Source organism: Brachionichthys hirsutus, chromosome 8, assembly GCF_040956055.1.
Source record: "Brachionichthys hirsutus isolate HB-005 chromosome 8, CSIRO-AGI_Bhir_v1, whole genome shotgun sequence".
Lineage (NCBI taxonomy): Eukaryota > Metazoa > Chordata > Actinopteri > Lophiiformes > Brachionichthyidae > Brachionichthys > Brachionichthys hirsutus.
The window spans coordinates 11650769-11661875 of NC_090904.1; the positions used below are offsets into that span (position 1 = coordinate 11650769).

At 44.9% G+C, this 11107-nt stretch overlaps 1 protein-coding gene across 1 annotated transcript in view; it reads right to left on the minus strand.

Moving 5' to 3' along the window:
• The window catches only part of LOC137898130 (microphthalmia-associated transcription factor-like), a 25073-nt gene extending 24352 nt beyond the window's left edge, over positions 1-721 (minus strand). Inside the window, exon 1 of the mRNA XM_068742128.1 lies at positions 631-721. Within this exon, the coding sequence (XP_068598229.1) occupies positions 631-721 (91 nt within the window). The remainder of the gene's footprint in view (positions 1-630) is intronic.
• Between the last annotated feature and the right edge of the window lie 10386 nt (positions 722-11107).

Consider the following 11107-nt stretch of genomic DNA (forward strand, 5'->3'; position numbering starts at 1 on the left):
TCAAGTAATGCGCTGCTGTATTAGTATTATCATTAGGGCTTATGGGAAGTGTCATCAGAACAATAGCTAGCGGGCTCATCTCGGGGGGGGCTGAGGCCAAGCAGAGATTTGCTGAGTGCTGGGGGAAGTCGGGGTACTTGGTGCACACATGGCACATGGGGTGAGCCTAATCACAGGCTTTCCGAAATCCTCACAAATGGAAAGGGGGGATGGGGGGGCTCTCTAGGCAGGGCGACTCATTCAGACTTTGAAGACGGCATTTTGCTCCTGCAACACACTCACCTCTCACCTAGACATGAAAATGAATTGCTTTGTAGCCGCCAGACATCAGGATGGACCGGGTTAAAAACACACTGGTCACCGTCAGGCTGTCACCATTTCCTTGCTGCTCTACAGCTTCCGTGGATTACTGGTCTTTTCCATTGTTCGGCCTGCACGAAGCTACAACAGTGTGACACTCCTTTCCTTCCCTTTACAGCGTGATCGCTGGAAAATCTGCAATATGTCCAAAATGTCAAAACCCCCGTTACTGTAACTCACAGTGGCCATAAGGGTAACCTCCTCCCTTTGTACTTCCTCAGTGATCATCTAATGTAGCTTTCGTTCGGCTTGTCCCGTCAAGGGTCACACCAGGGCAAACCAGCCTTCTCCACTTCACCCTGTCCTTTGCATCGTCCTCCCCAACACCAGCCACCCTCATGTCCTCCCTCACTACATCCATGTATCTTCTCCTGGGTCGACCTCTAGCCCTGATGGAACAAAGGGAAGAGTTTTTATTACTCCGGGGGGGGGGGCACTGCCCTGACCTCTGAAATTTCCCAGCTTCAGGGCAACCACGTTGCCTGAGAAGAGGCGCCCACTGTATTTCCGGGTGTGTTGACTTTGTCTGATTTTTCAGTTGTCATCAAAGCAGGTTCTCGTTTCATCTGCGGCATCTCTGGAACCAAAAGTGTTCGGTTTGGTCCTGATCCGAATGAAACTCCACATCTAACTATGTTTCATGTGCGTGATGAATTTAAAGTGGACTGCCGGGCCTCAGCAGATTCATGCGCGCTGTCAGTGGCGCCTTTACGCAGCAGAGAGCGCTCCTCTATTGGCCAACGGCTGCGCGCTGAGGACGGGGCAGACGGACATTCATATGTCCCATCCGGAAAGCAGAGGAGGCGGGGAGTGTGAATGGACGGGACTGGCTGCGCGGAGCATGGGATACAAGGCTACAAATCCAAACAGGCAGGCAGCACCTTCCCATCCTGGGACTTTTCTTTTTTCTTTTTTTTAACAACGGCGCAGAAATCCGACCTTCATTCATTCTAACTCATCTCATATTCTGAAAGTCTCGGCTGCTTGGCGCTGAGGTGGATTTATTCCGCCGATCGGTGCCGACTGAGACAATAAAGTGGGAGCGATCAGAGCCCAACAAAAGACTGGAGGTAAGAAGCGCTTCTTGCGCACAACCTGCACAAGCGCAACAATTTAGTGCTCGTTTCGTATGAATTCTGACCATGAAGCAACATCCCGCCGCGCTTGATCATCTGTAACATGTTTTTTTTTTCCATGGAGCTCGTTTTGTAATCTTTGCTTGTCTCCTCTTGGCACTTGCGGGTATTCTTTGGTGAACTCGTGGTACACAGTTTGCGTTATTTGCAACCTGAAAATGTTTCGCGCGCATTCATTAAATAAAGAACTGTGTATTTCGTGCGTATTGTCCGCGCTCCATCAAACCAAAACGCGCCCGCATGCGCGCACGGATCCGATGAAGCATCATTCACTCCACCTTCTTGACTCCTGCTGGGTGTTGAGCTGTTGACAACTTGACATGTCAACACCAGCGCTTGTGTCAGAGTTGTAAACAGTTATTTGAACAGTTTACACACAATAACAGGAGATTACACCTTCCTCAGTGAAACCTGTGATGTGTTTTAAAGTTTTTAGGAGCCACACTACTCGAATAAACACTTTCTGCTCCGGCTCCTGGCCCGCTTTCCTCTCCTCTGTGCATGTGAATATCCTGTTTCCTGCACAAAACCAACAATGGGGAGGCAAGGCATGATATCCTGTGCAGGTCATGTGGGGGTGTAGGAGCTGAAAACAGGATGAATGCACACACATCGATAAATATATTGATCATAGTGCCATTCATTTGAATGCAGTCACAGGAGAGATGAACAAAAGCACAGGATGGGTTTGTATAGAGGATCATTTGGGCCTCATGCAAGCAACATGTGCTTTATCTCTCTCTCTCTCTCTGTGACACACACACACACACACACACACACACACACACACACACAAACAGCAGAACTGCAAAGGCATCGCTGCTTTGTGTTGACTTTAGTCTGGGATGTTCAGCTGCTTTTAATGCGGTCAGCGCTTCCAATTCAATAACGCTATTTACAGCCACAGAATATTCCGATGCCGCTGCTCAGGATTTATTTCAATCAGGGTCCATTAACAACCACGTGTCCATACAAGGCTATAAAGAAGACTAAACAAGATTAAAGAGCACCTTCAGTCAGTGTGACCTGAACTCATGGTGTGTTCCCACCTCTCAAAGTCCCTGGTTTTTTGGTTTTTTTAAGTTGTTCAGCAGCATTTTTCTTTTTCTTTCCCACCCGTATTTATTATGTCTGTCTGTTCACGGTACCGTATTTGATGTGCAGCTTTTGTCTGTCAGGGCATGCGATTCTTTTGTCATGCAGGTTTGAATTCAACACAAATTCCTGTCCAACTGGTTCTGTGAACAGCATAGTTCAATCAGCATGTGTGGTTCAGTATTTCAGCTCACAAAATGATTGTTTATATAAAAATTTAGGAGCTCTTTAACTTCTTAATTTACAGAAATGACAATAAAAACATGTCACATTACTCCTTGATTGAGAGGCAACATCATCGAGGGATTATCTTTTTAACATGGAATTGGTGCAGGCGGTTATGCTGCTCGAGGCCTTGGTCGGTCACTGGAATCTTTTTTACTGTGTTTGTGGGTCGACGGTAATCTATAAGCTTATAGCAGAAAAAAACATCTATTCAGATCACTATTCTAAAGGGGGCATCTGAGCAAACAGGCTGGAGCCTTGCTTATTGAGCATGTTGAGATAAAGATTTAGTCCAAACAGGTTTTACATTAATACTGTAAATGTCTTCCGTAACGCAAGCTCTGCAAAAACGTTTCACACTGCAGGCTGTCAAAGGGGAGGAATCTTTTCCTCATTGGCTGTGAACCAGCTCAGAGATCAGACGCTACGTCTCTGCTTTGTCCCGTCAGACAGGACATCCTTAATCAAACAAAGAGCCTGGCCTTCAGTTTCTCTTGCGAAACGGAGATGCTGTGAAGCACAGCGTGTTCAGTGTGTGTTACAACGTGTACAAGTCTTGGACACAAAGTAAGACCACGTGCAGGGAGATGTTGTCATGCTGCCTTGTGTTTGATGTCCAAAGATCTGGCCCTTTAAGTTTGAAGCTGCAGATATGTCTGTTTATTTCCCTTCAGGATACAAAAGAAAAGTGTAAAATCAACCCTGGAGAGTTGCTGTCGGCTGGTCGGTGATTCCTCTGGGAGCTCGGTTCCATATCATTTACATGAAATAGACTGCATTAAAAGGTGTTACAATCCATTTAAGCATAGACACTTGACAGTTTGAAACCAACTTCTCCATGAATTATTTAAAGGGTTGACAAGAGGATGGATTTATAGGTTCCTCGTGCACATCAGTGTCTATTGACCCAGGCACTCCGGAGTTAAATCAGCCTGTCCCCTGGGGAATCTTACTGGGAAATTAATCACCATCCCAACAGTGCATGTTTTAGGCCAGTGTAACAGCATATATTTTCATTTGCTTCCCTTGCAGACAGTTGTTTCACTGAATAAGCTGAATTGGAAGCTTCACTTCTTCACCATCAGGCTTTGTTTATGATCTACGGCTAAAATGTTAACAGCCAGTCTTTCTGTTCTAATACAGGTACAATACTTCTTCTTTTTTTTTTACATTTTCTGATCATCTCTCAACAAGAAGCAAATCCTTTTTGTTACAGTTAAGCACCTAAAATGTAGGAAATATCCACAGCTTCCCTCCTTTATCTCAGAGAGAAATTATTTAACCATCAATTCTTCAATTCCTTTTAAAAAAACGTTTCACTCAATGACATCTGAACAAATTTATATTGGGCAAATAGTTGAATTAAATGAAATTCATTTATGTTGCCATTGCTACACCAGCACGCCGACTTTTTCCTATATCGGGATATATTGTAAAAATGTTGTCCCTCCTGATGTAGATTTGTATTTCTAAGTCAAAATAGCTGTGTGCTCCTCCTGCAAAGAATGCAGGTGAGATGAAGAGAGAGGAGCACCTGACTCCTGGTGCAGGTTCATCCTCTTCCTAAGGCGGTGTAGGCGTAGCCTTGAACCCAACCGCTCGGTTTAGTGTGAGACTTGAAAGCAGAAAATCCCTGTTTTTTGTTTGTGTTTTCCTCCTCGTCCTCCTCCTCCTCATCTTCCTCCTCATGTGTCTCCCCGGCTGGGATTTAATTGCTGTGAGGCTGAAAATAAAATGAAAATAAGAACAAAGCAAAGCCTGCCATCACCTTTTTATCTGTGCTGCTATTGGCTGGCTATCTATGAGGTTTTGCAAAAAAGGAAAAAAAAAAGGGGGGGGGGGGGGGGTCTTCCCTCTAATTATGCTGCTTCTGTGCCTCTCTCCATCTATCCATCCATCCCTTTCACAAAATCACTCTCCATTTGTTTCTTTTTTCTTTAAAGCATACACTGTGCTGCACACACACACACACACACACCCAAACTGACACACCAGAAGAGCTGTGAGGTGATGATGTTGATGGGATGCTGAAAGCCTGAGTGATAATGCCCAGAATGGGACTCCCTTCACTGCGAGTGAGTGTTCGCTAAAGGATGAGTGGGTGGATGGAAAGACCCAGAGCTGCTATTATTACCCTTGCAGGCACGAACAGAGAGGTACATGGTGTTAAACCTGGAAAACACACACCCGCGTTCACACGGCAGACAAGCCCCACGGCCTTGGAGCCTCAAGTGATCGATAGTTCCCAATGCTCACAACCCCATGCGAGCATTTCAAATGTGAGCGTTGTGAGTTTACGTGCCAGAAGGGATGGAGGAATAGAAGCGTATCACCGGAGATCTGTGTGATTCTGACTCTCACAACCCCCCCTCCCCCACCCACCCACACATTCACAAACTAATTTCCTGTTGAGCCGCTGAGCTAGATTGCCTCGGAATGACTTAATTTTGTTTGGCTTGCCTCGTCTTTATATTCGTAAAGTGACTGCCATTAGAACGAGGTGTGGGCTTTGTAGGTGCTCGCCCATTAGCGCTTTCCATTCACTGTAAATGCGAGAGAGTGCTTTGTGAGCTTTACTGGGCTAATACTGGAAAGCAACACCCTGAACTCTCTCCCTGAGTCGCTGCTCATCCGGCAACTCAAATCCCCGGCATCGTTAGAAAGAACAACAACATGTAGCTGGAGCTGCAGTCACCTTCACCACCACAGGTTGGGATAAGGATGCGGAGGAGGAGGAGGAGAAGAAGGGAATGGAGGGAAATCATTGTCATCTGCCCGGTGGACCGAATCCGAGCCCCCCCCCCTGCTGGTCCACTCAGACAGGCCAGTCTGAGCTCCTCGACAGGGACCACTGTGTGTGAAGAAAGGCTGCATGTTAGCAGAAACATGTGAGATAACATAATGATGAGGAAGAAAGCTAACAGGAGAAGCTGTCTGCAGATTTAGAGGTCTTTTAGAGGTTGCTGCAGCTTGACTGCTTCCTCCTGAAATACGCGGGTCATCCTGTGTAAACGCACGGACCCGCTCTCCTTTTGTCCTCCATTGTAACAGCAGCTCAAGACAAACCCATTGTTTCATGAGCAGGGGTTGATGATGATGTCGGCGATACGGCGGAGGAGAAAGCTGATACGGCTGTAACAGGTGATAAGCGCACTGTGAGGAAAGATAATGCTCCGTCTGCAGGAGGAACCTGCTGTCAGGCTGGAGAAAATGAATGTGTTGCGTGGTTGAGTGTATGTGCAAAGAAAATCATGAGGCTGAAGCCAGGTTTGTTAGTTAACTTAATCATCCAATTAAGTTAACTAATTGGACGATTAATCGGTCAGTCCCATTAATCAGCCTGTCTGTAGTTTAGACCTTCATCGAAGGGCAGCATTAGATTCACTGACTTGAGACTTAACATCCTCACTTGACCACCAGTGAACTTACAGGTCTCTTCAAATCCCGCAGAGAGATTGAGAGATTTTTCTTCAACATAGCTGGACAAAAGAAGAGGTTTTCTGCCGTGCTGGTGATTTAAAACTGAACAGATTTGCACGTTTGATTTCAAAATGATGTGTTTCGCTTATATTCTGCTGTGTGTCTGTGCTGCCGATTGAATGCAGAGGGGTTTTTTCTTTTTCTTTTATTATCTGGATCACAGATTTGAGTTGTCTGCCCAGATAATGGATCTAATTATGTGGATTGTTAATTATTTAATTATAGGCCAGTGTAATATAGTGATAAACCAGAGGATTTCAGCATAATAGCATGCTATTGTAGCAATAATATAATATGTTAGAGCTAGATTTAGTTTTGGCTTAACTTAAACTTCTTAAACTAATGTTTTAAGAAGCTCAATATGTGAGACGTGACAGTAGATAAAGAGACTTCATGAACCAATCGATTTCAGATGATCCTTTGTTGTCTATTTTGGTATCTCCCCTTCCCATCCCCTCAAGGCTCATTATAGTCCCAAACCCATGGTGTCTCCTCCCCTCCCCCCCTCCTCTCATTCATCTCTCTCTAGCATTCTCTTTGTTTCATTTGGACGCCTGTGGCGATGCCAAGAATGGCCATTCATATTTTCCATCAATTGATTATGATATTGAAGGCTAATGGCGCAGACCCTTTATTGTCCCTCTAAGAAACAACCGGGCAAATCAGGGCACCCAGTATCCCTCGTGGCAATTTCTTTTGTCGTGACTTGGAGAATAGGGCCGCCGGGTAACACGTCGGCCGCTTCCCTCCCTTTGACCTCCTCCCCGTCGTAGCATCTGGTTTGTAGAGTCACATGCTCTGTCTTGGCCTGTGGAGTTCCATCCTGTACAGCCGAAGGACCTGGCCCCAAATCCCAAGACTTAGGCATCAAGCCAACGGGTGAATGGTGGCAGACTGGCGCCCCCAGGACCTTGCCTTTTCCCCCTGCCTCCTCTTCTTTGACTACCCCCTGCCAGGCCACACAAAGCCGGACTTGACTGTACTCCCTAAGCACACACACACACACAAAAAAAAAAGCTTTTCTGTTTTGTTTGTCAAGTTGAGCTTCATCGCTGTCTTGTGGTTTCTAAAACAGACGCACTGACATTTGCTGTCAAGATGTGTAATTGCAGCTTCTCACTTGACTGCCAAGGTTGAATCTGCAGGCCTTAGGGTAGACTTATTTTAAAATGTGTTGTCCCCTTTCTGTTGATTTAATGCTGTCAAAAGAGATAATGAGCAATAGCAAAACCCAGACAGAAGGCGTGGTATTTATTTTACTTTTTTTAAAGTTTTATTTTCAGACTTTTTCTGACGGGACAGCTGTGGAGGAGGAGGAAGGAAGGAACGCAGGCGAGAACAAGGAGAGGGGGGGAAGACATGGTTCAAAGGGCCATGGAAATCAAACCACACATGGTGTGCGCCCTCTACCCACTGAGCAGAAGACCACCCCGTGGCATGTCCTTTTTAAAATCTGGATGCTCAAATGTGAGGCTTTCTGCAGAGTAGTCCAGTACACGGTGATACATACTGTATGCATGGCCAGAAATGTCCCCTTTTCATTCACGATTTATGAACCATGTATGATGTATGGGAACAAATCAACCTCGTATCAGATAAGGTGGAAACCTGACGGCTGCGCTGACCTGCTCTGTTCTTAATCATAAATGACAGAACCATGGAAGGCGTGCAGCCGGGGTCTTGTAAGGCAAGAACATGATAACTGGGCGCGAATGCTCGGGCTTATGGGTGTGTACTGTGGCGTGTGTCAGACATACGGCATGCCTGACACACTGCACAGTGTCTTCCATTCAGCATGTCAGCTGCAGTCTCAGTATGTGGCATGGACCGTCAGCTGGGGGGGCCTGTGGCTGACAGCTGTTTCTCTACATTCACTTGGAGGCCTTCCTTTTAGATAATGAATCTACCGTTTATAGTAATAGCCATCCCATGTTGAAATGGTTTGGGCAGGGTGACGACCCTTGTCGTGCCCTGCCTTGTATTCTCAGCAGATTCATGCCTATTAATATTGAACTTCTGGGACTGAGCAAAGCATGGAGGCAAATTGTAAGAACCTTGCACACAGCACCAAACAATTACCCCCACTTTACCCATGGGGTTGCATGAACGGTTCCCCCATCTGCTGGTCATAACTGAGCATTGCAGCATGAAGGCTAAGTATGTCAGCCGCTGTGAGCAAACACAAGGATTGATTTGACTCTGCCTGTTGGGGATAGTCTAACAACAGCTTGAAAAGAATGTGTATTTTAGCTGAGCACGCTTTAGTGTGCAGCCCTTGGCTCATGGAGTGACACGCTGTCACACGAGAGTGATATCAGAGAGGGTGACAGACGAAGATATGAGGTCACAATGTTTACGGCTGAAGCGTCAGGCTCGAGACAGGGCCGAGATCGGAGGCAATGGATGCAGCCTTTTTTTATTCATGAGCACACTTAACCCTCAGACAGGACATATCTCATACTCCAAGATTTTATAACCTATTTGATTAAACTTCAAAGTGAAATTCCTTCCACCAAAACACTGATAATTGCAGCAGCTAGTTTGCAGTTGTTGATGATAATGTAACGGCTGAAAACTTGGTATTTCCCCGTGGATGGAGAACTTCAAGATCGATCTGCAAGGACCTTTCAATCCCGGTTGCCCTGGAATGACCTCTCTGAGTGTAGACACCAACAGACTGGCTGTTGCCGCTTCCTACATCTTCAGCCCACCAAAAAAGAAAAAAGCCATTCAGGACCATGGAAATCAACTGGGATTATCTGCTGCCTTAAGGCCTTTGGCATGCGTGTGATTGTGTATGTCAGTGCATGTAATACATGTGTTCACAAGAAGCTTATGTGGCTCTTTAGACAAAGCCTGCAGGGCATTCATTCAAATATATTGTAAGCACCTTTAAATACTGGCTAAACATAGAACCTTGTTTAAATCAGTTCATGTTTTGTTATCTTAAAATCTGCTTTTTCTTCTTCTGCCTTCCTTATTGACCCCTAATGCCCTCTCCTGACACAACCCAAACCATTTATCCCACTGTGGGACCAGCACCAAGAGCGCACTGGCTCATGCGCCCCCCGGTGGCTGATTACCTCCATCTATCGCCAGCGTTTGTCTGTCTGTCCGTCATTCTGCATGTTAGCAAGATAACTCAAAACGTCCTGGACTGATCTAGATAAAATTTTCAGTAAATGTTTGGAATGTTACCAGGAACAGATGATTACATTTTGGTGATGATCCAGAAGAGATCCTGGATTATGAAGCAGTTTGAAATTTTTATGGAATTTGCTACAGTCATTAAGGGTGGGGTCTGTATCTCACCACCGAACTTCATCTGGATCAGATAAAATAAAAATATTACATTTTAACATTGAGAACACCATTTACGGACTCAAATATCAGTTAAAAATAACACATAAACGCCGATTCACGTTTACATTTCATGGTTGCTGTTTAAAGATACCAAGAACAATTTAGAACATTTTGGTTTTGCAGATCACCATGTGCACGGTGTAAATCCAATTAGGAATGAGCTGCTTGGCGGAGGTCTGCGCCCTCTAAGTGCTTTTCTAGTTTATTAGTGGAGCATAAGGAGACCCTTGCAGGGACTTCTCGGAACATGCTGCTCACATTTATGCACAAGGGAATCCTGTGTGATCAACAGCAGCTTGTATAAACCATATGTTTGGCTGTTTGGCAGACTCGCTGTTGCTGCGGGCAGCTGAGGCCTTTTGCATCTGTTCATATTCAGCATGGTTTACTGGTTACAATGCACTTTCAAAGGTTGATGATTCGTGCCCTCTAGAAATAGCTGCAACCTGTTCCTTCAGTGATGGATTGCAACAACGGCAATATTTATTCCTGTTCTAACATTTTTCTGCACTTAAACTGCTTTAAATGACAGGAGATCAATTAAATCTCTAGAATGGAAATAACAGTGTGTTTGCTGTGTCGACAATTATTCCTGGTTGAACACCATGCATTGTTCTTATGTTTGTTTGTTTTATTTCTTCTAATCAACCTCCAGTATAGGTTGAGGAAATGAGAATGTCTGTTGCATATAACGTATAGAATATATTGGGAGATTTTGAGTATTCCTTTTAAGTGATGTGTCCAATAAAAAGCCTGTGTGTGTGTGATGTCTAACATGCATGCTTTTGAGCTGATTTACATCTGCGTGCATAACTGCTTGCAATAAAGCAATTAGATGCATGGCCGACCGTGATGCCACTAAAGCTTTTTTTATTCATTATTATTTGCTTGCGTAATGTAGTGTGACTAAGCTGGAAGCTAACGCTCGACCGCTGACTCCACTGATTCCAGGCGTAACGAGGCTGAAAGCAGCTTTCCGTTCTTTTTATCTGCCATGTTTTTGAGAATTATTTATATAAAAAGTCAAAAACAAATCGGCTTCTTTCAGCGCTCTTTGTTTTAATTAGTGCAAATACAGCAGCCACTGTGTTCCTGCTCTGATCCAGTCATGGTCATCACGCTCAGTGAAACAGCTGACTGTGAATGCAGCATTCTTGGAAACTGGGGTCACGTAAACAAACAGCAGGATATTGTTTCCAGATGAAACTCAACATGTCGCTGCTGGCAGCGGTCAAATCTCTTCATTTTCTTAATGTTGCCAGACTTGTTTGTCTGAGTCAGGTTGTTCAACATTTACTCATTAATTGCTCCTATACAAATGTCAAAAGTGTTTTTTCTGTATTTTTACACAGAAATACTCTTCATGTTTTTCCCCCTGCTGTTTCACTTTTATTTCTCTCAGCTCTGCAGATCCAAACAGGACATTCTTTTTTGTAGCTTTCCTGCAG